Source organism: Chrysemys picta, chromosome 3 (genome assembly GCF_011386835.1).
Source record: "Chrysemys picta bellii isolate R12L10 chromosome 3, ASM1138683v2, whole genome shotgun sequence".
Classification (NCBI taxonomy): domain Eukaryota; kingdom Metazoa; phylum Chordata; order Testudines; family Emydidae; genus Chrysemys; species Chrysemys picta.
Genome location: NC_088793.1, coordinates 802656 through 828353, shown reverse-complemented (window position 1 = coordinate 828353; position 25698 = coordinate 802656). Strand labels below are relative to the sequence as shown.

The 25698-nt window shown below is 51.9% G+C and overlaps 2 protein-coding genes across 14 annotated transcripts in view; one reads left to right on the top strand and one right to left on the bottom strand.

Moving 5' to 3' along the window:
* LOC101934514 (low density lipoprotein receptor adapter protein 1-like) overlaps positions 1-23040 on the bottom strand; it is a 30793-nt gene extending 7753 nt beyond the window's left edge. For 2 of the 8 annotated variants that reach the window (XM_005293609.4, XM_024112937.3), the window contains exons 1-7: positions 22809-23040; positions 10154-10296; positions 9336-9448; positions 5890-6004; positions 2845-2917; positions 2331-2446; positions 94-146 (exon numbers count right to left, since the gene is read on the bottom strand). In XM_005293609.4, coding sequence (XP_005293666.1) covers positions 94-146; positions 2331-2446; positions 2845-2917; positions 5890-6004; positions 9336-9448; positions 10154-10296; positions 22809-22893 — 698 coding nt within the window. In that variant the 5' untranslated portion in view covers positions 22894-23040. Of the gene's footprint in view, positions 1-93; positions 147-2330; positions 2447-2844; positions 2918-5889; positions 6005-9335; positions 9449-10153; positions 10297-20054; positions 20148-22808 lie in introns of all 8 variants that reach the window. The other 6 variants (XM_065590023.1, XM_065590025.1, XM_042840136.2 and 3 more) reach the window with 4 other exon arrangements.
* A 195-nt stretch (positions 23041-23235) lies between these two features.
* IFT172 (intraflagellar transport 172) overlaps positions 23236-25698 on the top strand; it is a 105219-nt gene continuing 102756 nt past the window's right edge. For 3 of the 6 annotated variants that reach the window (XR_010600013.1, XM_065590017.1, XM_065590019.1), the window contains exons 1-2: positions 23263-23444; positions 24746-24889. Coding sequence is in view for 4 of the 6 variants with exons in the window: in XM_065590017.1 (XP_065446089.1) it covers positions 23406-23444; positions 24746-24889 (183 nt within the window). In the remaining 2 variants the exon portion in view is untranslated. Of the gene's footprint in view, positions 23445-24745; positions 24890-25698 lie in introns of all 6 variants that reach the window. The other 3 variants (XM_005293612.4, XR_010600012.1, XM_065590020.1) reach the window with 3 other exon arrangements.

Here is a 25698-nt window from a genome sequence, read left to right as displayed (position 1 = left end):
GGAGGAGAAATCAGAGCAGGAAATGGCCCCACCCCCTCAGACTTCAGGATAGTTCTGGGCTTGGGTGGGTCCCGCTATCCTATGGTCACCTACCCAGAAAAGGTTTCATTGAGATCATCGTCTTCCTCCTCCTCCTCCTCCTCCTCCTGGCAAACCAAGAAAGAGGAAAGCTTAGATCCCAATAGATGACTGTCTGGGGTACTGCTCCCACTCAGCAACATGGCCCCAATGACCGTGCCATACCTCCTACATGCAGGCCTGATGCCCCGGCCACACCTCCCACACACGGCCCCAATGCCCCAAGCTACAGGACAATAATTCCATGAAGCTTTGCACTTGAAAAGGGCACGGTCTTTTCCTGGGAATCAGCACAATGAGGGTCCTGGCACTGTGAACCACGGCTTAGCCTGCAAGTGTGCGTGGTGAAATTGTTTGGGCTAGGGCACAAAGGAAGGGCCATGGTGTTTGGAAGGGAGAGAACACAGAACTCCTGCCCTGGCTCTCTTGGTGCCCACAGGAGACCACAGAGTACTTGCACTTGGAGTCTGAACTGGAGCATGAGTTAGTAGACATGCATCAGAGAAGCCCGTTACACACAGAGAGCACAACGGTGCCTGGTGCTCATAGGATTATAGAATCGTAGGACTAGAAGGGACTTCGAGAGGTCATCTAGTCCAGTCCCCTGGCCTCATGGAAGGTCTAAGTATTATCCCTGACAGGTGTTTGTCTAACCTGCTCTTAACAATTTCCAACAATGGAGATTCCACAACTTCTCTAGGCAATTTATTCCAGTGCTTAACCACCCTGAAAGTTAAGAAGTTTTTCCTAATGTCCAACATAAACCACCCTTGCTGTAATTTGAGATCATTGCTTCTTGTCCTATCCTCAGAGGTTAAGAAGAACAATTTTTCTCCCTCCTCCTTGTAACAACCTTCCATGTATTTGAAAACTGTTATGTCCCCTCTCAGTCTTCTCTTATCTAGACTAAACAAACCCAATTTTTTCAATCTTCCCTCATAGGTCATGTTTTCTAGACCTTTAATCATTTTTGTTGTTCTTCTTTGGACTTTCTCCAATTTGTCCACATCTTTCCTGAAATGTAGCGCCCAGAACTAGACATAATACTCCCGTTGAGGCCTAATCAGCGCAGAGTAGAGCAGAAGAATTACTTCTCCTATCTTGCTTCCAATACTCCTGCTAATACATCCCAGAATGAGGTTTGCTTTTTTTGCAACAGTGTTCCACTCTTTACTCATATTTAGCTTGTGATCCACTATGACCCCCAGATCCCTTTCCGCAGTACTCCTTCCTGGGCAGTCATTTCCCTCCGTCCTAAGTGGATACTTTGCATTTGTCCTTATTGAGTTTCATCCTATTTACTTCAGACCATTTCTCCAGTTTGTTCAGATCATTTTGAATTTTAATCCTGCCCTCCAAAGCACTTGCAACCCCTCCCAGCTTGGTATCGTCCGCAAACTTTTTAAGTGCACTCTCTGTGCCATTCTCTAAATCACTGATGAAGATATTGACCAAAACCGGACCCAGAACTGATCCCTGCGGGACCCCATTCAATATGCCCTGCCACCTGGACTGCAATCCTGGACCTGCTAGGGCCTCCCATGACAGCTTCCACAGCAAGCTCGGCTCAACAAACCCCTGCCCTGCCCCGCCCCTGAAAGTCAGTTAAAGGGACTCAGAGCACAGAGCTCACCCTCCTCCTTCACCAGAGCCTGCCAGGCTGCTTGGCTCTGTCCAGCGTGTGAGAGGGCTCAGGACTCAGAGCACAGAGCTCACCCTCCTCCTTCACCAGAGCCTGCCACGCTGCTCGGCTCTGTCCAGCGAGTGAGAGGGCTCAGGACTCAGAGCACAGAGCTCACCCTCCTCCTTCACCAGAGCCTGCCACGCTGCTCGGCTCTGTCCAGCGAGTGAGAGGGCTCAGGACTCAGAGCTCACCCTCCTCCTTCACCAGAGCCTGCCACGCTGCTCGGCTCTGTCCAGCGTGTGAGAGGGCTCAGGACTCAGAGCACAGAGCTCACCCTCCTCCTTCACCAGAGCCTGCCACGCTGCTCGGCTCTGTCCAGCGTGTGAGAGGGCTCAGGACTCAGAGCACAAGCCAGGAGGTGGGGGGTCTCAGCCAGGGGGAGACAGCAGGGGAGGAATTGCTTTTCCCAGCATCTGACCTTCCCTGATGCCCAATGTCCAGAATCCCAGCCTCCAAGATACCTGGGAGAGTCAGGCCCAGCTGGTGGGGATGGGCAAGCCAAACTCTTCGCTGCCCCAGGAGGACTCAGTCTGCACCTTGCAGGGGCAATGATCTGGATATACTGTACCTCAAAGTGGTGTTTGAATGGGGTGCTCCCCGTGGGGACCGGAGCTGGCTCCCTTGTGCTGCCTGGCCTGTTGCTCTCCAGGGTACGCTCAGGGTGGGACTGTTCCTGCACAGAGCCTGAAACAGTGTGAAAGACGCAGAGACAGAGCCTGGGAGTCACGGGGGCAGGTGAGGCAGATACCTTAGAACCTGCTCGGGGGAGGAGGAGGCTGGGAATCTCCAGCCCAGGGGCAGGTTTCATGTGGGCTCCCAGGGGTCTCCAGGGCTTTGAGCTGCATCTAAAGTCAGCAGGTGGGGGAAGTGTTAAATGATTAAAGCCAAGCTGGGAACTGCCACTGCCGGAGATCCAGGGACTTCGGTGGGGGTCGAGAGGGGCCCAGGAGTGCTGGCTCAGAGAAGGCTGTTCTTCATGCTGTGGTGCATTTCCCCAGCAAGTGCAGGGAGCAGCCCTGCTCAGGCCTAAGGGGAATCCTGGGCTGGTCAGAGAGAGGTGTCAGGGGACAGTTCTCTCCTACCTGCCTGTGCTGATTCCCAGTGATCTAGCGCCACCTGGAAGGCCTGAGCCACAGTCAGAGTCACGGCTTGGGCCTGTATGCAAGAGACACAAGGGGGTCAATAACGAGGCAGCCTGCCTGCACCCACTCCTGCACCAGCACCCCCTCCCGCCAGAATCTCTACAAGTGCCCCCATGTACCCCAGGGCCAGCATCCCTCAACCTACCAGTGTCTCTTGCCCACAAAGCCCCAGCATCCCTGCCCTCACCTCCCCCATACCCCTTGGCCACAAGCCCATCATCTTTTCCTTCAGCACCCCTACCACCCACAACGTCCAGCACTCCCAGAGCTTAAAGGGGGGAGAAAGAAAGTACGGTAGAGTCCTCCAGGGAGGGGGTGTGTCAGAGCACAGAGAGTGCCTGTTCCCAGGGAGCAGTGACCAGGTCTGCAGGGGCACTGGGAAAGGCACAAGCATAGTGAAGAGTCAGGAACAGAACAGGGTCCTGGGATCACTAGGCTGTGGGGATGGGGATTAGGGTAAGATTGCATTCATTGCTTTCATAAATTCACAGGGGACTGGCCAGTTTCCAGTGGTGGGGGGCAGCAACAGAGGGTGCTGTAGTCGGTGGGCCTATGGGGGAAACTAGTCCCACACCCCAACTCCCTACTCCCAGGAACTTGTCTCTCTCGCCTGATCTCTCTCCAGCTGAGAAGCACCAGGGGCTGGAGGGCTCATAACTACATGAGCCGCAGGGGCTGGCGGTTGAAGGCCTAGCCAGTAGAAGGTGCAAGTCAGCTGAGAGCAACAGACACTTTAGGTGGGGAAGAGGAAGGGCTGTGATGAAGTGGGAATTTTCTGTAATATTTTTATGGAGCCTGTGTGTGCCTCAATTTCCCCCTGTACTTTGCTTTCCTACCCAGTGCGTGACAAAGGGTTAACACTATTCTGTTGGCAGAGTAGGAGACATGAGGCGTGTGTCACTTGACTGGACCTGTATTCATATCCTACACATTACTATAATAATCTTTGTGAAAAATGTGTCTTGTTAGGTATCATTTAAAAACTAGTAACACATTGATCATCAATATTCTTGGGGAACGTATGTACGGAATCTGTATTAAGAGTTATGAACATAAGCTGAAATTATAGCTACAATGTGTTTACCAGACCAGTCTGGGCAGGGGGTAAACCGGTTTCTCAAAGACACAGGACAAGCTGATGCCTCTAGCCAGCAGTCGTCAAAGTGATTGGCAATCACTGGTCAAGTGGCCAGTCTTTGGCAACAAAGGGGGGCAGGAACAGATCAATCTGCATTTTAGCAAACAACAACATGGAACCTCTTTCACCTCAAGACCATGTCTCCGTCCTCACAGCTGGAATGAGCTTTATCTAGGGGTAACCCTCGGGAAAATCCATCTCAAAGAGTAACTGGACTATAAAAGTGAGGGGCACAAACACCCCAGGTTCTCTCTCTCTCTCACCTAAGATGACACAGGAAGCAGCCCTTTGACTTTGGGAGGAGATCCCGAGCTGACAATTTGGTCAGCCCTGTTGCTGGGAACATATGGTAAGGATTTTACCTTGAACCACGTCTAGCTTGTAAAGTTTTAGCTACTAGAAAGCATTTTATCTTTATTTTTCTTGTAACCATTTCTGACTTTAATCCTTCATACTTGTACTCACTTAAAACCTCTCTCTTTGCCGTTAAACAACCTTGTTTCATTTTTAATCTAAACTAATCCAGTGCTGTGTTTAAACTGAACTGTTTGGTAACTCCGGTTGCAGCAGCAAATCATTGAATACTGTCCCTTTACGGGGCAATGGACCTTTAATATCTGAACTGCCAGGAGAGGGCTGGACAGTGCAGAACACACATTTTTGGGAAAATCTGGCACTGGGAGTAACCACAGCTGGTGGAAGCCAGCGTGTGACTGGGGTGTTGCTGACAGGCTGCTGGGGTCAGAAATGCTGGACCAGGGCTGCAGCTATACACAGACACCCAGGGGGTGTGACCGGCATGCCGGTAGGCTGTTTGTGAGCGGCTCTGGTTGGAAGCTACAATAGTAAAGCATTGCGAGGAACCCAGTGTTGTGGGGCAAATGGTGACAACCCCTCACTGGTCTGTATTGCACCCAGGAAAGTGACAATCACCTCCCTGTCCAAGGTGCAATGACTGGGTCAGTAAGAAACTGGCTGGAACCTGCTGAAACTCCCTATATCAATAGAGAATCCAAAAAAAACCCACAATGGGACACCCCACTGCCCAGAACATTCCCACCCAGCAAAGCCCCAGAGGAAGGAGATTTCCCACCCCCAGCTCTCGGCAGGGAAGCCAAAACAACACCCCAGCTCAAGAACAAAGGGAAAGATGTCAGGGTTAAGTGCTGCCCCCCGCATAGACCCGACCTCTCACCTGCGACTGAGAAAGGAGAGAGAGACAGAGCCTGAAATGGAGGCCATAGCAGCTTGGCTGGCTGATTGCACGGGCTTGGCCAACTGGACTATGGCTTAACCTTTGTTTCTCTGTGCCAACTTAAGGACTTCCTGGTGCTGTGTCCAGGTGACTAATAAACCTGTTCTGTTTGGAAAACACTGCCTGGTGTCATTGCAAAGCCTGGCCCGGGTGCATCAGTCCCTGAGGCATGGACAAATCTCTGATAGGAGTCTATCTCCGCTGGACTTGCTGGACACAGCTCACTGCATGAAGCAGGAGTGCTGGAGCCCAGAGGCTCAGTCTCGGAGGTGGTGAGGATGCAGGGCCAACCCTGAAGGACAAGTGGGACCCCTTGGGGATGTGCTACACTGAAGGGGTTCCTCCAAGAGACACTTTAAAAGTGGGGGCATAGCACAGACCCTGTGGATCTGTGACAGGTGATGGGAGGAACGCTGTTCTTGCTGGGAGAGGGGCATCGGGCAGCAGAGTAGGGATGGCACCCTCTGAAACATGGCATGGACAGATGGTTAGATCCTGGAGGTGCTGGGGAAGCAGGGACCTTCCCTCTCCTGGGCAGAGGGAACTTGCAGGACCCATTCTGGACCTCTTCTTGCTAAAGGCAGGTGCTTACGATCTTCTTCTTGGATGAGAGGAAGGCATGGCACTCCAGCGCCCCACTCTGCGGGCTCTGCGCCACGTAGGCAAACACCTTGTTCTGCAGCTTGTCCGTGGTGCAGTAGGAAATCCTGCAAGAAGGGACAGCCACTCAGAGGGTGGTGCTAGCTACAGGTGACTGGGCAGCTTTGGTAGCAGCCAGAGGCCAGAGTTCAGCCTGGGACAGGGGGCTTGGGGTGCCTGGGCAGCACTGAGCTGGCTAAGTATTTAGTGTGGGAAGCGGATATGCTGCTGGGAGTCTTACACAGGGGATGCCCATGCCAGATGAGTCAGGAGGGGCAACAGCATGCAACGCCCATGGCAAGCAGGGAGGGGATATACCATGGCAGCCCAGCACAACCACCACCAACAGGCTCCCTGGGTATGAGCAATGGGGTCAAGGCACTTGTTGGGGCCAGCACCAAAGTACAGCCCCCACCATGTTTCCTGCCCTGAGTGACCAGATAGCCTGACCTACCAGCAAGGGGCATAAAGGCTGCCCGAGATCCTGGAGGATTATAAACTGTCCCCTGCCTGCCTCCTCCTGCACCCCCCCCCTCCAAACCATGAATTTAAGCCCAGGCCCTGGAGCGCCTTGGAGAGAAGGACCAAGACCTTGAACTTGACCGCATATTCTATGGGCAGCCAGCGTCGGGAGTGGTGCCCAGGTGTGATGTGATCGCAGGAGCCCACGTTGCTGGGGAGAGGTGCTGCAGCAGGCTGAGCTAGCTGGAGTCCCCTCAGAGCCACAGGCTCCTGCTCCAGGTGTATTGCATTCGGTGATGCAGATGGCGGGAGATGAAGCCTGTATAACTGAGGCAGGTCATCATCTACCAGGATGGGGCAGGGTCTCCTAGCCCTGGAGGTGGTGGACAGCGTTACTCACAGCTGCAGTGAAGAATCCAGGAGTCTCCCAGACTACGAATTGAACTGAACTAACCAATTGTGGGTATGAACCTGCCATCAGGGGAGTCTGCATCGGAGCTGTGAACTCCTTACAGTACTTTCCTCTGACACCAGCATCACCTTTGTCTCGCTCAGGATCAGTCCTCCATCCATCAACAGCAGATCACCCATCAGTGACACTGAACCCGTTTCCATCCTGTATCCTGGCCTGAATCCAGCTTGTGCCGAGTCCAGGATATTAGCTAAAGACCGAGGAAGAGCAGCTGGCTCAAGCTGAACCCAGGCAAGGCTGAAGTGATGGTGGGTGGAACGGGGAACACTTTGGAGAGTTGTCCAAGACATTGTCTTCAAAGCCCCTATTCTGAGCTGTGTCTCGGTTCAGGGTCCTGCTGGATCCTCACTGAGCTGACGACCAGGTAGCCTCCTTTCACCTCCAGCTTGCTAGGGAACCTCTCCTTCGGCCAGAGGAGGACCTGGCCACAGTCATCCACGCCTTCCTCATCTCCAGGCTGGATAATTGCAATTCGCTTTGTCTGAAGCTGAATGTGAAGATGATGGACAGGCTCCAGGTGGTACATGGCTGGCTGCCTTCTCCATGGCCCAGGCCACTGTGGGTATGTCTACACAGCCCACGGCAGTGCCCTCCAGCCTGGGCTGACAGATTTGGGCTAGTGGACTCATGCTAGTGCTCTAAAAACACCTGAGTAGACAGCACTTTGAAGCTGTGGCTCGGGCTCTGAAGCCTAAGGAGGAGGGTGGGCTTCAGAGCCCGAGTTCCAGCCTGAGCTGCAACTTCCAAGTGCTGCAATTCTAGCTACTCTTAGAGCGCTAGCGCGAGCCCCACTAACACAGGTGTGTCAACCCAGGCTGGGTGCTCGCTGCTGCAGGTTGTGTAGACAGACATGGCCTGTGTTCAAGGCCCAGCTCTGTCTTCCATAGGAACAAGTGACATAGGACTGCAAGGGACCTCTGGGATCACCAAGTCCCCTGCTATCAGACAACTCCAGTTCATACATTTATCAAGCTCTGTCAAAACTAGTCAGGTTATTTGCCTTCACTCCTCCTATTGAAAGGCTCCCAGTCAGCTTCCGATGCCAGTTGAAGGCCTTCATCCCAATCTTCAGAGCAATTACTAGATTAAGCCCCAGCTACAAAGACTGAATTTAATTGCTGACCCCTGTGACAGTGTTGCTGCTGTGGGATGGCGCAGATCACAGAGCCCAGGACAAAACACGTGGGCTCTGGAGACAATGCACAGAGGAGAGGAACCAGCTATGTAACAAACTTCCAGGGGAGACTAGGGGCATCCAGACTCAGCCTAGGAAACACTGCAAAACCTCTCTCTTGGAGAAGGCCTTTCCATCCTAAGAATGACACACACAGACTCCCTCCTTCTGCCCTGCCCCCCCCTCCCCCCCCGGACAGACAGACACTCCTGACACAGACACCCATCCAACCCATGATATACAGAGACTCCCTCTTCCACAACACCCCCAACACAGATAACCCTCTTCTGCCCCGCCCAGCCCGACAGACACCCTGCCAACCCACAACCCGCGCCACCCCTGCTTCCCAACACACAGACCTTTCTCCACTCCCCATGCACCCCAACACAGATGCCCCTGGCTCCCCCAACATACTTACATCCCACCCTTCTGCCCCTCCAACCCTAATCAAACCAAAAAGAGAAAATCTCAGCATAAACCCCAAATCCAACTACCCCCTCCTAAGCAGAGTTTTGACAGTGAAAACGGAGATGCACCAGACACTGCAAGGAGACCACCAGGGACTATGTTATTGTTACTGATTTAATGTGGAACATGCTCAGATTCTACAGTGGTGGGCAGCACTATCAGACAGACAGGGCCCAGCTGTCTCTGCACTAAGCCCCATGCTACCATCCCACTGAACCTGTGCTGCATGCCGTCTCCTCAGTACGTGTGTGGGGTTTGGGCACGTGTGAGGCCAATGTCACTGCGGGCCAGTGGTTCAGGGTGCTGGGCAGCAGGTGACCCTGAAGAGGAAGTGTGTGTATGGGGGCGAAGGAAGCAGCATGGTAAGTGAACCTTCACTCAATAGACAAATGCAGGGTTCATGCCGCTGAAGCCTAGAACCTTCCACACCCTGCCCCTCCCCACGATGTGCAGGGCCGCATTCCCCCCAACCTCTATCCCCACCACAGCACATGTGGCCTGGCATCTCTCTCCTACCAATACACAGCATGTGGGGCCACCCACCTGCACCTGCCCCACTGCAGCCTGCCAGGGTGTGCACAGGTGCATCAAGTTCCACACCACAGGCTAGTGCAAAGTCAGCTGAGCTTGAGACCGGGACAGGGCACTAGGGTCACCAATGGGACCGGGCTGGAGGGCCGCTTGCTGACTAGGAAGGTGAAGGGAAGACACTCCCACTGACAAAGAGCACAGGGGACCACCTCCTGGTTGACAAAATCCTCCCACCCCCTATTCCTAGTAGCCTAGTACCTTTCACTTTTCTGTTCTACTGCCCCCCACATACCTGTAAATGGAGACACACTCTATCATCTCCTTGGTCTCAGCGTCCTGCAATGAGATGCCCCTCGGAGAGACAGTCAGAATCACCTTCTGGAATTTCTTGGCCCCCACGCGAGCCTGGAGGCAGGGAGAGGGGGAAATGCGAGGGGGCACTTTAGTCACTGACCAAAACCCAGTGAGTGATTCTCCATTGGAATCAGCAGTCCAGACCCCCTGCAGCATCCCAGGCACTGGGATTTCAGCTAGCAAACGTCAGTACCATAGGAAGTGGGAAAAGCTGGGCCTGGGGTTCTGGCACTGACCTTGGAGCCAGGACTCCTGGGTTCTGTTCATACCTCTGCCATACTGCATGACCCTGGGCAGATCCCTTCCCCTCTCTGCACTCCAAGCTCCCCATCTATGTAACAGGGTTTAAGTCACTGATCAAGCTTCCCATCTGGAAAGTGCTTTGAGAGCCCCAGAGAAGGGGCTAGAGGCAGGCAGAGAGGGGGACCCTCTCTGTCCCCTGCATCCAAGTGAAACTGAGTGTCCCTCCCCAGAGAGCAAGGCCCCTGCTGGGCCCCCTCCTCTGCCTGGACAGGGGCCAGCTGCCATCTGATGCTGTGGAGGCTTGACTCAGAGGGCAGGCCACATGGGCTGTGGGACCATGAGCATGTTGGAAACAGAAGGTGAGAAGCTGAGAGGAGCATAGGGCCTGGGAAACAATCACTTAGCCCAGTTCCCCCTAATTCTGTGGGGCCGAGTCCCTAAATACTGACTTTCTTCAACCCCCCTCACCAGACAGGCAGAGACACTGAAGTTCAGCACTGGGGAGCATCTTACCATAGCGATGATCCGACGGATGGCACTGGCTGCCATGTCTTCTCCTTTGGGTTTCTCCACCAGCGTCATGCCCAGGTACTTGAGCGTGAAGCCAATCCCCTCCAGCAGGGGCTCCTGCATGTCGGCCCAGTTCTCCGGGAGCTCTGCAGAGGCACAGGGAGTGTGGTTAGTGTGAGTGATTACATGCACAAACAGCTGCCACGCTGGTACCTGATGCACTGTTCCCAGCTTGATTCTCTCCAGCAATTTGTTACTATTTGCAGCAGGTGCCCTGCAGCAGAGTTAATGGCACTGTGGGCACGTCTCCTTCTGCAGCTCCCCCTCTCAGTGCTGCTACCTGCACCAGGGGGTGCATTTAATTTCTCAGCTTTTTGTTTTTAAATGGGAAAAAATTCAATCCCATGATGCTCTAAGCTCCTTGTTCTGGAGGCATTTGCTCTGCCAGCAGAACTTGTAAGCTCCTTGACCCAACTGGTGCCTACACAGAGCCTGATCCTGTGAAATGCTGTGCTGAGAGCTCCCAGCTCCCATTGACTTTGCTCGGAGGGGTGGGTGCACTGCGTCTTGTAGGAACATATGAATGGCCAGACTGGGTCAAACCAAAGGTCCATCTAGCCCAGTATTCTGTCTTCCCACAGTGGCCAATGCCAGGTGCTTCAGAGGGAATGAACAGAACAGGAAATCATCAAGTGATCCATCCCATTGCCTATTCCCAAGGACTGGCCCTTAACTCAGTGGCCACAGGTGCACCATGCACACAATAGTGTTCTCTACTGCACTTGCTCAGTGCATTCTTTAAACAGTCACAGCTAGGTTAAATCAAAACCAGAGTCCTTGTTGTTGTTATCCAGAAGTCACAAGTCTGCTGGGGCATGGTCTTACTAGCAAGAGCTAAGCAGGAGTCGGATGGGATATGCCTGCACCCTGAAGGCTAGGCAGCACCATGGCTCGAGGAAATATTTTGTTAGCCCTTCTCGAAGGTGAGAACTCAGGTACCTGGAAGAGAGGTGGGTTTTGGAGGGACTCGGAGGAGAAGACGGGAAGGGGCATCCAAACCTAGGGTGCTGCATGGGGGAGAGATGGGACATAAGAGCACTAGTCTTTGTTGAAGCCTACATCCTGCTGCCTTTTGAGCTGCAGCTGTCTTTCCTGTAGACATAGAATGTTTGTTTAGAAGCAGGAAGGTTCCCAATGACCAGCCCCCGGTTTCTCCTAGCACATCCAGCTAGCTTCTTTGAGAAAGAAGTAACCACAGGGCTTTGCACTCTCATGGCAGGAGGCTCAGGGGAATGGGTTACATAATTACACATGACATGTGGCTTGGAAAATAGGGTATGAATACATTTGAATCTCCATTTGTGCCACTCCAGCTTCAGCTTGGCTCCCACAGGATCTAAGTAATCTTTGATAAACGGAAGTTCTCTATCTTTGACCAATAAATAGATCTGTCATCTTTAAAGTACCATCACATTTGATATATGGAAGCAACTTTTAACGTGCTGAATGTTTCACTGATCTCGATGCTGTCCAGTAGCCAGTAATAGAAACAAATGGGAAGCTTAACAGGATGAGCTGAGGCCCTGAACCTGCTGTTGGCAACCATTGTCCATGGATTTTAAACAGCCCCAGCTAGGTTAGTTACAGGGAGGGGAACTACAGAAATGACAAGAAACAGGAGGCCAGGGCCTTTCCCTTGTAGGGTAATGGGAATGGACCATTCAATACTGTAGTTGCCCTCTTCTCTTCACACCCTCTGAAGCATCTGGCACTGGCTACAGTCAGAAGTTCAGGTACAGCGCTAGATGGATCACTGACCCAGTATGGTTGTTCTTATTGGTGAGTCAACCTGGGGGAAACTTGGGCTCCTAATAATATTGTGAACATCACATTGGCATGGATTTCCTCAGCACAGGGCAGGGTCTTTCCTGCTCCTTGCAGCTGAGCCTCTTTTCAGAACCATGTTTCACCCCTTCCAGGAAGGCCCCAGTCCATGTGTCAGAGGCTCAGTTCAGTGCTGGAAATGGTTTGGACAAAGGCGTTTCCCACAGAGACAGTGTGAAAGCCCACATTCTAGATACTTTTAAGCAGGTTATGATCAAGAGCTCAACCCCACTCTGTAAGGATGAGGCCTTTTCCTGTAGCCACATTGTAAGATCTGAGGCCTTTTCCTGTAGCCATATTAAGAGAGCAGGAGCCATGAGCCAAGAAGCAGAAAGTCACATCCTCACATTCCATCTAAATGACATTAAAACAATGTACTACCGGGCTGTTCAGAAGGCGATCCTGTCCGAATAGTGCCCACCATCACCAGATAAAGAAACAGATCTTAAGATGGTTAAAGAAAACTTTGTTTAATAACATTCTCTGTGGCAAAAAATCAATTGTCAACCGTTGTGGTTGTGAAATCCCTACTTCTTTATTGTTTTGTCTTTATGATCCCCATTTCTCTATTGTTTATCTGCATGGTCTCTGTCTAGTTCTTTGATTGTTTGTCTGTTGCATAATTAACTTTGTAAGGTGTAAATCAACTAGGGTGGTGGGGCATAATTGGTTAAAGAATTGATTTACAATGTTAGGACACCATCGGGTGGTCCAGAGACATCTATACGGAACACATCACGGGACACCATCAATACCACGTTGAGTAAACAAGACCACTGACCAGGGAAATAATCCACTTCCTCTCCTGATGAACCAAGGTATGCAGTGCACCCACGTACTTATGCGCGACATTGATACTGACTTGGACTCTTTATACATTCCATGGGTGGCGTACCCAAGTCCATTTATCCACTGATGCTTTAAAAAGCCCTGCACCCCAATCTGGGTCTATGGTGGTTATGTGATATGTATGTCTCTTGTGATCCTTGTAACAGATACCAGTAATCCCTCATAACTCAAGCTGGACCCCAGATGTACAGTCTCTCTTAACTTGTGTATATTTAATTTTAAACATTAACTTTAATAAAAATTTTACATATTTTGGTAAAATGGTTGGTTAAAGTACAGCTAAGCAAGACTCAAGTTTCATTATATAAACTGAGGTCCAAAAGGAAGTTCTTTGGAACCAACTGCAGGACATACCCCAAAATCAGAGCTGTCAGACCCTGCCAATCACACCGTGCAGAAGCTGGAGCCCCCAGATGGCCTGATCCTAACTGGCCATCAAGAAACGTTCATCTGCCTTATTGGGCGTGGTGAGCATTGTAGGCTTAGTGTGTGCATTCTGTTTTGGGGATTGTTAATAAATAGAGGTGAAGTAGGATATTACTGTGCAAGGCTCTTTCACTGGTAAAAGACCCCACAAACCCACAAAAGATTAGGCTCTGAGCCCTAGCAATAGGCTATGGATGGCCTGGAGCCCTAAGAACTGGGAAAAGGTGGGGGTGCCTAAATCAACGAGGTTATGCCTTGAGCCCTAGGAACTAGGTAGAGGTGGGGTGTCCTAGAGTATGCGGGTAACAAATTTAGGGTAAAGTTGGGTGCCTTATACCTTGAGCAGACGGAAGGGTAAAGGTGGGTGCCCTAGAGTGTGTGTAACAGAGAACTGTGTGTGGGTAACAGCTCCTACTGCACTCAATAGGGACAGGCCCCAAACAGATCCTTGCAGGGCTAGAAGGGTTCATTCCTCTCATTCTGAGCACTGGCACTTGAGCGCTTGTGGGCCTCTACTCTGCCAGCCCTCTTGTCAAGGTGTCTCATTCCTCGCATTCTGAGCACTGGCACTTGAGCGCTTGTGGGCCTCTACTCTGCCAGCCCTCTTGTCAAGGTGTCTCTGGTGCCATGAGTGAGGAGATACAAGCTGCAGTGCCTTAAGGATGCTGATGAGACCCAGCTATAGAGAGTTCTTGCCTAAACTGATTAAACAATTTACCCAGGGCCTCGCAGACTGGGACCTGGCTGAGACTCAGTCCAGACAGCACTGAGGCATCACATGCAGGCTGGAGGGGTGGGGGAGAGAGGAAGGAAGCAAGGGGCAGAAACGGCTCTTTTGGCCCCCTTGTGCTCCCTGCCATTCAGCGCACAGGCTCCCAGCTCCGGGACTTGTTGGCTCCCCAGGTCTTATGGAGTCCAAGCAGCAGCCTGGCCAACAGCACTTTTTCTAACTGTGCTTAGCTAGAGGTGATTACTTTTCCTTCTGAGGGCAGGAATTTGCCCAGTTAACTAGACCAATGCAAACTCGAGCCTGGATCATGGCAGCACACTCTACATGGGGCAGCGTCATGGAGTCACCGGGCGATGCTCTGGAACCACTCCATATGAAGCCAGTCAGGACTCTAGGGGAGCCTCCTCTTTGTGAGTATACTGTCTCCAGGGCAAGAAGCTTACACAGCTTTGACCTTCCTGGGTCTGACCTCGGAGCATTCAGCATCCCCTTCTCATACCGAGCCCTGCCTGTGGGAAGCGCACCTGGGGAAGCCAGAGGGCCCTGCACCCCAATTCTGCAGTCAGACGTGACTCAGCCAGCCAGTAAAACAGAAGGCTTATATTAAACGAGAGGAACATGGTCCAAAACACAGCTTGTAGGTACAGAAACCGGACTCCTAAGTCAGGTCCACCTTGGTGCCAGGGAGGCCAGACTCTGGGTCTGAGCCTCCCTCTCTTTCCCCAGCCGGCTCCAAACTGAAACTCTCCAGCCCCTCCTCTGGCCTTTGTCTCTTTCCCAGGCCAGGAGGTCACCTGATCTCTTTGTTCTCCAACACCTTCCGTTAGCACCTTTGCAGGGGAGGGGCCCAGGCCATCAGTTGCCAGTAGACAGGGTGTTGGCCATTCTCTGTGCAGACAGCATCACACTGGCCCTCTAAGGCTCTGCAACAATCACACACCCTTATCCCACCACCTAGGCCTTGGCTACACTGGCAATTCACAGCGCTGCACTCAGGGGTGTGAAAAAACACCGCCCCTGAGCGCAGCGAGTGCAGCGCTGTAAAGCGCCAATGTAATCAGCGCCTGCAGCACTGCACGCTATTCCCCTCGGAGAGGTGGAGTACTTGCAGCGCTGCGAGAGAGCTCTCGCAGTGCGACTACACTCGCAGATTCACAGCACTGCCGTGGCAGCGCTGTAAATCTGCGAGTGTAGCCAAGGCCCTAGATACTTAAGAAATGCACAGGGGAAACTGAGACACCCACACAGTATTCAGAGAAAACATCATGAACATTCCCACTTCGTCACAGGCAGCATTTGGAAATTCCAGCTAGTGCCGGATGCAGCCCTCATGCCAAGCAGAATATTCCACCCGCACTCAGAGATCTATGCTGCTCCTAAGTCACTGGGTTAGATTTGAGCCCCACTTGGTTTGAAGTTAGCGATAATCTTGTTCCTAGACACTCCTGGTGGATGAATAGGCTCCAGAACAGCTTGCTGTTGAGTGTGTAATCAAAGTGGATTAACTGCATAAGGAAGTTTATAATCTTCACTTTCTGTAATATTTGTAATTGAATTAATTCTACATGTGTATGGTCAGGAGACTTGTGAAGATCTAAATAAACCAAAATATGCTCCTAGTGCTTTAATCACTCTTGTCTGACAATTAGATTTTCTGCTATCATCTTGTAAATGATTTTCTGCATTACAGTAACACTCAGCAGCCCCGACCAGAATTGGTGCCCCATTGTGCTGAGCGGGGTATAAACAAGATTGTAAACACTGGTGGAGGCACTATCTAAACAGGAACATGGCATGATGGTGAATACCGAACACAACTGGGGACCGGTGAGACAGGGGCACATACATTAAATGTACAACTTGGAGACTACACTAAGGCATTACTAGCCATGATCACAAGGCAGCTTACCATGGGCAAAAGTGCGATTAAAACAATGGGAGCACATTTTTGTTTCTTGACCTACTTTTTGCCTTCCATGCACTTTTCATTCCCCCAAGATTTTGCTAAAACTTTCCAGGGCCTTTCCTCTCTGGCCCAAACATGCAACATGTGTGTGGGAAAAGTGTAGTGTGCAAGAGTCTGAGCATGAGAAGAGGGGCATACGAGTGGTAACATATCGACTGGAATCCAGCGGAATAGCTTTATATGCCATTGTTTGGACAATCTGTACAGAGCCTACATGGCCCATTGCCCAAGGATCCAGGCAGAAGGCACATTAACAAGGAGACTGCTCTGAGTGCATGGCAGGCGTGAATCAGTGGGAGAACAGCCTTGTACAGAGCACAGAACCATCTGGACAGCGTAAGCCTTCCCAGGAAACCTTCTCAGTCACTGCCTCCTGGAGCGTCTTTCAGTAGCTGAATCAAGGTCACTTGCTTCAAAAAGTAGGGAAAAAAACTGCTAGTTAGAAAGGGGAGGATTCAATTGTAAGTTAAAACTAAATAAATGGGGCCAGGCTAGCACCTCCCTTCTGCCCAGCTCCACACACATGGCTGGGCTGGCATCCCCCAGGTCAGGCTGGCTCAGTGACTATGTCCTACATTAAGATCCTTTTGCCCCTTCAGCTTTGTGTGTGGTCTCCACCTGCGTGGTTACGGATCAGGGGATTCAGGGGTAGCCCATCCCCACTGGAGTATCAGGGGGCATGTGTGTGAGGTCTCCAGCCATCCCCGTGGGGCTGGGCTCATGCTGGCTCAGGCCCCACCTGCTAGAGCTCTCGAGCTCTTCTCTGCAGCTCTCCAGAGGCAGGAGGCTGCTGAGCTTTCACAGCTTCCTGTAGCTTAGCAACATGCTCCTGCTATCACCAACTGTTCCACTTTCATCTGCACTCAGGGGAGCTGGGGGGTCTGGAAAAAAGTGAGTCTCCAAAGGCAGAACAGGGCCAGGAGCACAAAGTGCTTTCACCACAGCATTCAGGCTCTGCACAATCTCCTCTTGAAGACAGTCTGGCCTGCCCATCCCACTATCCAAAGAGCATAGAGCCCCTTGCCCCAGAAGAGGCACAGCCCAAGCCACTAAGAGCAAGGAAAGAGCAGCTTAATCATTCAACACCCCAGCTCTGCTCTTCAGTGCCCTTTCTCCATCACAGCTACCTCCCTTCCAGCACCCACATTGCTCCACTCAGCTCGCCCCACCCCAGGCGCCTTGCACAGTCAACATCTCCCTCTTCCTTCTGACCAGCCAACAAGCAGCCTTGGTTTGCAAATGGAAATTTTGATTCCTCATTTCTACTGAGTTACCAATCCAGATCACTCTCCAGCAGCACTCCTCCATTTGCTCTGTTTCCCCTGAACATCTCCCACCCTGAGACCTGATGCCAGACCTCACTCACATCAGTATGAAGCCACTGGGCATTCACAAGGGTAGAGAGACACAGATGATGGTGAGTGCATGCTGAGCAGTTCAGTGTAGGTGAGGTGTGAATGCCTGCAGTAATACTGCTTTCGGTTTGCACAGCTGGGCCCTGGTGCTCTAGCAGCCCCAGCTCAGTGCTTTCAAGGCTTATTGTGTAGGAATTGGTTTCAGAGTGGTAGCCGTGTGAGTCTGTATCAGCAAAAAACAAACAGTGAGGAGTCCTTGTGGCACCTTAGAGACTAACAAAATTATTTGGGCATAAGCTTTCGTGGGCTAAAACCCACTTCATCAGATACATGGCGTGGAAAATACAGTAAGCAGTATACACACACACACACAGAGCACATGAAAAGATGGGAGTTGCCTTACTAAGTGGGGGGGTCAGTGCTAATGAGGCCAATTCAATTAAGGTGGAAGTTGCCTATTCTCAACAGTTGACAAGAAGGGGTGAATATCAAGAGAAGGAAAATTACTTTTGTAGTGCTAACGAGGCGAATTCAATCAAGGTGGCCGTCGGCCATTTCCAACAGTTGATAAGAAGGTGAGAGTAATCAGCAGAGGGAAAATTACTTTTTGTAGTGACCCATCCACTCCCAGTTTTTATTCAGGCTTAATTTGATGGTGTCCAGTTTGTAAATTAATTCCAGGTCTGAAGTTTGTTGCCAACTATGTCCGCATATCTATTCAAGGGACACCATCATAGGATCTAACCACATCAGCCACACCATCAGGGGCTCGTTCACCTGCACATCTACCAATGTGATATATGCCATCATGTGCCAGCAATGCCCCTCTGCCATATACATTGGCCAAACCAGACAGTCTCTACACAAGAATAAATGGACACAAATCAGATATCAAGAATTGTAACATTCAAAAACCAATAGGAGATCACTTCAATCTCTCTGGACACTCAATAACAGACTTAAAAGTGAAAAGAACAAGGAGTACTTATGGCACTTTAGAGACTAGCACATTTATTTTGGCATAAACTTTCATGGGCTAAAACTCACTTCATCAGATGCATGGAGTGGAAAATACAGTAGGAACACACACACACACACAAAAAAGATGGGGGTTGCCATACCAACTCTAACAAGACAAATCAATTAAATTGGTCTATTATCAGCAGGAGGAAAAAAAAAACTTTTGTAGTGGTAATCAGGATGGCCCATTTCAAACAGTTGACAAGAAGGTGTGAGTAACAGTAGGGGGGAAAATTAGCATGGGGAAATAGTTTTTAGTTTGTGTAATGACTCATCCACTCCCAGTCTTTATTTAGGCCTAATTTGATGCTGTCCAGTTTGCAAATTAATTCCAGTTCTGCAGTTTCTCGTTGGAGTCTGTTTTTGAAGTTTTTTTGTTGAAGAATTGCCAGTTTTAGGTCTGCAATTGGAGTATCCAGGGAGGTTGAAGTGTTCTCCGACTGGTTGTTGAATGTTATCATTCTTGATATCTGATTTGTGTCCATTTATTCTTTTGTGTATAGACTGTCTGGTTTGGCCAATGGACATGGCAGAGGGGCATTGCTGGCACATGATGGCATATATCACATTGGTAGATGTGCAGGTGAACGAGCCCCTAATGGTGTGGCTGATGTGATTAGATCCTATGATGGTGTCCCTTGAATAGATATGTGGACAGAGTTGGCAACAGGGTTTGTTGCAAGGATAGGTTCCTGGGTTAGTGTTTTTTGTTATGTGATGTGTGGTTGCTGGTGAGTATTTGCTTCAGATTCGGGGGCTGTCTGTAAGCGAGGACTGGCCTGTCTCCCAAGGTCTGTGAGAGTGAGGGATTGTCCTTCAGGATAGGTTTTAGATCCTTGATGATGCACTGGAGAGGTTTTAGTTGGGGGCTGAAGGTGACAGCTAGTGGAGTTCTGTTACTTTCTTTCTTGGGCCTGTCCTGCAGTAGCTGACTTCTGGATACTCTTCTGGCTCTGTCAACCTGTTTCTTCACTTCAGCAGGTGGGTCTTGTAGTTTTAAGAATGCTTGATAGAGATCCTGTAGGTGTTTGTCTGAGGGACTGGAGAAAATGTGGTTCTATCTTCGAGCTTGGCTGTAGACAATGGATCGTGTAACGTGGTCTGGATGAACTGTTTGAAATGGGCCATCCTGATTACCACTACAAAAGGTTTTTAGCCTCCTGCTGATGATAGCCCACTTTAATTGATTTGTATGGCAACCCCCATCTTTACATGTTCTCTGTATATATATATATATCTTCCTACTGTATTTTCCACTCCATGCATCTGGTGAAGTGGGTTTTAGCCCACAAAAGCTTATGCCCAAATAAATTTGTTAGTCTCTAAGGTGCCACAAGGACTCTTTGTTGTTTTAGTGTGGGAATTTAACTATCCAGCCATGTCCCTCTTTCCCACCCCTTCCTATGCTGCAACAGTGGCAGGGTTGTGTTCCTGAAGCTGCCTCAAACAATATCCTGAGAGGTGTAATTGTCCAGATTATCCCAATGGGATGGTGACTCTGAAGCCCATGTCATCATTCATTATTTTACTACTGATCATTTTAGCAGAAATAGCCAGTTAATGTGCTGATTTCTTGCTGTAGAAAGGGAAGGCAATGAGGAGTTCAATCCCCTCCCTCTCTTTTGAATTTAAAGTCAGTTCCATCATAATGGGAGGGAAAGAGGAGCTGCCTACCTCCTGGGTGCCAAGAACTCAAGCTGTCTTTCCCTAATCATCAGTCCCCTTCATGGATACAAAAATATGCAGCATATTGAAAATGTGACCACTCTGTAAAACAAATTAATGTACTATGAAATGAGGTTCTCTGTACTGACTGTATTACGCTTCATATCAAATTCAAAAATTGAGATTTCTATTGTATTTGTTAATTGACATGGATGCACTTTGCATCCTAAAACTGCAATCTCCATGGGGCGGGGCCAGCATTTGTCTAGCACCACCCAGGACAGTGGAGCCCCATCCCAAATGGGGTCTTTGGGCACTAAACACAAAGACAGTACCAGCCACATATCCACATCCATTAGTATAAAATTATCTAGGAGACAAGAGATTAACCCTTGGAGTCTGGGATCTGAGATAGCACCATGTCCCTCTCAGAGGTGCCTGGGAACCCTTGAGATCTGGAGTGCTGAAGGAACATGACCCGATTCCCAGAGGGTCTGGGCAATTGTTATTGGGCCCCTTTAGCACCAGGTCACTGGGGTTTTTGAGTGATGGGACTGCAGCATTTGGGGCAGTTCAATTGTGTTTGGAAAGATGCCCACCCCCCCTTTTATTCACTGCCCTATGGTCTGAGTGCGGGGTCATCTCTGACTGCAGAGAGAAGCAGGGGTCCCAAACTGGCATTCCAGGACCCAAGGGGATAGTGTTATGGACACTCCCAGCCCATGAGATTAGGGCTCAGACTCATAGTGTCTCTGCAGCCTGCAGGCAGCCCTGCTTAGACCAGTGGTTTTCAAACTTTTTTTCTGGGGACCCAGTTGAAGAACATTGTTGATGCATGCGAAGCAACGGAGCTGTGGATGAGGGGTGTGGGAGGGGCTCAGGGCTGGGGCAGGAGGTTGTGGTGAGGACCGTGGGGTGGGGCCACAAATGAGGGGTTCAGGGTGTGGGAGGGGCTCTGGGCTGGGGCATGCGAGGGGTACAGGGCTCTGGGCTGGGGCTGCAGGCTCTGGGGTGGAGTCAGGGATGAGGAGTTTGCAGTGCAGGAAGGGATTCCAGGTTTTGGGGGGCTCAGGGCTGGGGCAGAGGATTGGGGCACAGACTTACCTCTGTCAGAGGCACAGCCGGGGTGCACCGCAGACCGTGCTGCTCCTCGGAAGCAGCCAGCAGCAGGCACCATCCCCGGCCCCCAATTCCCATTGGCCTGAGCTGGTGCTCAGGGCGGGGGCAGCGCACGGAGCCCTGTGGCCCCCCGCCTAGACACCGGACCTGCTGCTGGCCGCTTCCAGGGTACAGCGCAGTGTCAGAAAAGGTAGGCACTAGCCTGCCTTAACTGGGCAGCACTGCCGATGGGTCAGCGGTGCTGACCACAGCAAGGTGACCCAGCACTTAACATGCCACGACCCAGTAGTGGGTCGCGACCCATAGTTTTAAAAACACTGGCTTAGACCATTGAGTGTCCTGAGATATAGGGGTGGGGGCACAGACACTAGCTCCCCCAGCAATGCCATGGCTCCTCCTGCTCGTGGGCCCCCTGGAACTCATTGCCCCCCAGCTGGGGGGAAAGAAAAAGAGCCCCACCAGCCAGATTCACCCACAGATCTAAGTCCGCACTCTCACTGGCCCCCACCCTCAATATCCCCACCCTGCCCTCACCCTCAATACTCCCACAGCCCCCAACCCCGCCCTCAGCACCCCCACAATCCCTTCAGTATCCTACACCACCCTGACCCAAAGTACTCCCACAGCCCCCTCAGCATCCCCCCCGAATACTCCCATAGCCCTCCACCCTGCCCTCACCCTCAACACCCCCCTCAGTACCCCCATTCCACCCTCAATACCCCCATAGCCCCCACCCTCAATACCCCCACACTCCTCAGTACCCCACCCTGCCCTCACCTTCAGTAACCCCACAGCTCCCCTCAGTACCCCCACCCCACCCTCAATACCCACAGCCCCCCCTCTGTACCACCCACCCCACCCTCCCCTTCAGTAACCCCACAGCCCCCCTACCCCACCCTCAATACCCACAGCCCCCCCTCTGTACCACCCACCCCACCCTCCCCTTCAGTAACACCACAGGCCACATTCACCCTCAATACTCCCACAGCCCCACACTCAATATCCCCACAACTCCCCTCAGTACCCCCCTCGTTCTCAGTACCCCCATGGCCCCCCTTAGTGCCATACCCTGCCCTCGCCTTCAGTAACCCCCTGCCCTTGCCCTCAATACCCCACAGCCCCCCTCAGTACCCGCACCCTCACCTTCAGTAACCCCACAGCCCCCCTCAGTGCCCCCACCCTCCCCTTCAGTAACCCCACTGCTCCCCTCAGTGCCCCCACCCCTCAGTGCCCCCCACCATTGCCTTCAGTAACCCCACAGCCCCCCTCAGTGCCCCCACCCTCCCCTTCAGTAACCCCACAGCCCCCCTCAGTGCCCCCACCCCTCAGTGCCCCCCACCCTCGCCTTCAGTAACCCCACAGCCCCCCTCAGTGCCCCCACCCCTCAGTGCCCCCACCCTCGCCTTCAGTAACCCCACAGCCCCCCTCAGTGCCCCCACCCCATCCTCAATACCCACAGCCCCCCCTCTGTACCACCCACCCCTCAGTACCCCACCCTCGTTCTCAGTACCCCCATGGCCCCCCTTAGTGCCATACCCTGCCCTCGCCTTCAGTAACCCCCTTGCCCTCAACACCCACAGCCCCCCCATTACACCTCACAGCCCCCGTACGCCCCCACAGGCCCCCCCGGCGCCCCCCACTCACTGCGGTGCCAGCAGAGCCCCAGGCCGTGGCGGGCGAGTCGGGGGCTCCGGAGCACGGCGCGTCCCGCCGCCCGCAGCGCCTCCATCCCCGCGGCTGTGCCGTGCACCCCCTGTCGGAGCCGGGCGGGGCGGGGGCGGGGCCTGGGAGGCGGGGCGTGGCCAGCGCGCGCTCCCGACCCAGCCCCCCGGGACCCGGCACCCGCGGGACACGCCGAGCCGATCGAGCACGCGACTGGCTCTGGGGGCGGGGCTTGCGGTGTGGGAGAGCCTGGGGAGAGCAGGCGGACTGAGTGGGCGTGGCTTGTGGAAGAGGGTGTGGCTCTGTGAATGGGCGGAGCTTGTGGCTGAGGCGAAGCCACCGGCCGTTGCACGTGAGGGCGGAGTCTATACGCCTAACCCTTCCGTCGCCCTGAGGCGCGGCCTGGCTTGGCGCATGCGCGTTGCGGGTCGCTCCCTGTGACGTAGCCTGTTTGTGTGCTGGGTGTGCGCGTGCCGTCAGTTGCTGGGGTGTTCGGCAGACTGTTACCGGGGCAACGCGGAGGCGGGAGACGCGGAGCCAGAGTGGCCCCGTGGCCGGGCTGGCGCCAGAGGCCTCGGGATGCAGCTGCGGCACGTGCGGACGCTGCTCACCCCCCAGGTCAGCCCCCGCTCCCGGGCAGCTGCGGGCGGGACCCAGGAGTCCGGGCGCGGGAGGGGCGAGGCGGGTCGGAGCGTGGGGATAGTTTCACACACGTCACGACGGGCCTGTGGAACTGCCTGCCACAGGACGCGCCTTCTCAGAGGGGTCCCTCCAGAGCTCGGGGTGGGCTGCGAGCCCTTCTGCTCCAGGGCGGGGTGGGGGAACCTTTCCCTGGGCAGGGGGCCCTCATGGCCACTGCGGGGGTCTGCACCTTCCCCTAAAGCAGGGGCTGCTGGCCCCTGGCGGAGAGGAGATACTGTGGATTAGATGGACAAATGCAAAGTAATGCACATTGGAAAACAATCCCAACGGTTTCAGAGTAGCAGCCGTGATAGTCTGTATCTGCAAAAAGAACAGGAGTACTTCTGGCACCTTAGAGACTAACACGTTTATTGGAGCATAAGCTTTCCTGAGCTACAGCCCACTTCTTTGGATGCATAGAAAGGAACATACAGTAAGACGATTATATATACACATACAGAGAACATGAAAAGGTGGAAGTTGCCCTACCGACTCTAAGAGGCTAATTAATTAAGATGCGCTATTATCAGCGGGGGGGGGGGGGGGGGGGGGACTTTTGTAGTGATAATCAAGATGGCCCATTTCAGACAGTTGACAAGAAGGTGTGAGGATACTTAACATGGGGAAATAGATTCATTTTGTGTAATGACCCAGCCACTCCCAGTCTCGAGTCAAGCCCCAATTAATGGTATCTAGTTTGCAAAGTAATTCCAGTTCAGCAGTTTCTCATTGGAGTCTGTTTTTGAAGCTTTTGTGTTGCAAAATTGCCACCTTTAAGTCTGTTACTGAGTGACCAGAGAGGTTGAAGTGTTCTCCTACTGGTTTTTGAATGATAAGATTCCTGATGTCAGATTTGTGTCCATTTATTCTTTTGCGTAGAGACTGTCTGGTTTGGCTAATGTACATGGCAGAGTTGGCAATCCCAACTATACATATAAAATGATGGGGTCTAAATTAGCTGTTACCACTCAAGAAAAGAGGTCTTGGAGTCAATGGCTATTAGCCAGGCTGGGCAGGGATGGCGTCCCTAGCCTCTGTTTGCCAGAAGCTGGGAATGGGTGACAGGGGATGGATCATTTGATGATTCCCTGTTCTGTTCATTCCCTCTGGGGCACCTGGCATTGGCCTCTGTTGGAAGACAGGACACTGGGCTAGATGGACCTTTGGTCTGACCCAGTATGGCCATTCTTATGGACTCTGGTCCGGTCCAGACTGGCAATGGCTGTGTTTTCTTCCAGGATGGTGCTGCAAAGGTCACCTGCATGGCTTGGTCCTACAACAATGCCAAGTTTGCTGTCTGCACTGTAGACAGGGTCGTGCTTCTGTATGATGAACATGGAGAGAGACGGGACAAATTTTCCACCAAGCCTGCTGATACAAAGGTAAAGAGATTGTTTCTTTGCCTCTGTGTAACTGGGCACCCTACCTTCTTGGTCTGTGAGTTACGGATACTTTGCGTGCTGCTATGCAGGGCAGTTTTTTGGCAGTAGCAGAGCAACTTGTAAGTTGCTCCATACTTTTCAGAGGGCTCATAACAGCTTGAAATGCTACACCACGTTTTGCATAGCCCCAAAGCACAGCCTCAAATGCTGCTCCCATCAAAGTATAACTACATGGCCGAGACTGTTCCTATGCTGTTGTAAAGGGGACAGGGGAGGGAATGCTTAAGCAATAGTCTGTATAATTATACCATCCCCTCCTTCCTGGACTTCAGCTTAACTCTTTGTTGAAGCAGAGGCCAAAGTTCTGTCTTGTCAAAACTTTTCAGAAAGCATGACACAGAGTTAAACCTTAGAGAGATTGCTGTACGCTTTCTTAGTAAAACAAACAATACACACGGAACACATTGTATATAGTATAAAGTATTGTCAATATTTTTTGGAATACCAGGAATAACTTTTTAACAAAACTATTAAACAATAAATCTACTGATTTTCCGTATACAGATGTTTCCCCTTTTGTTTTTGTTGCAAACATTCAAATATAAGGTATCGACAATTTTTGTTATACTTTAGCGCACACATAGAATAGAATCATAGAATATCAGGGTTGGCAGGGACCTCAGGAGCAGGGCTTTGGAGCGGAGCCCGGAGCTGGAGCGCGGACCAGTAGGTTTTTGCCCGGAGCTGGAGCGGAGCCCGAGTGGAGCAATTCAAAAATATGATTGCTCCAAATCCCTGCTCAGGAGGTC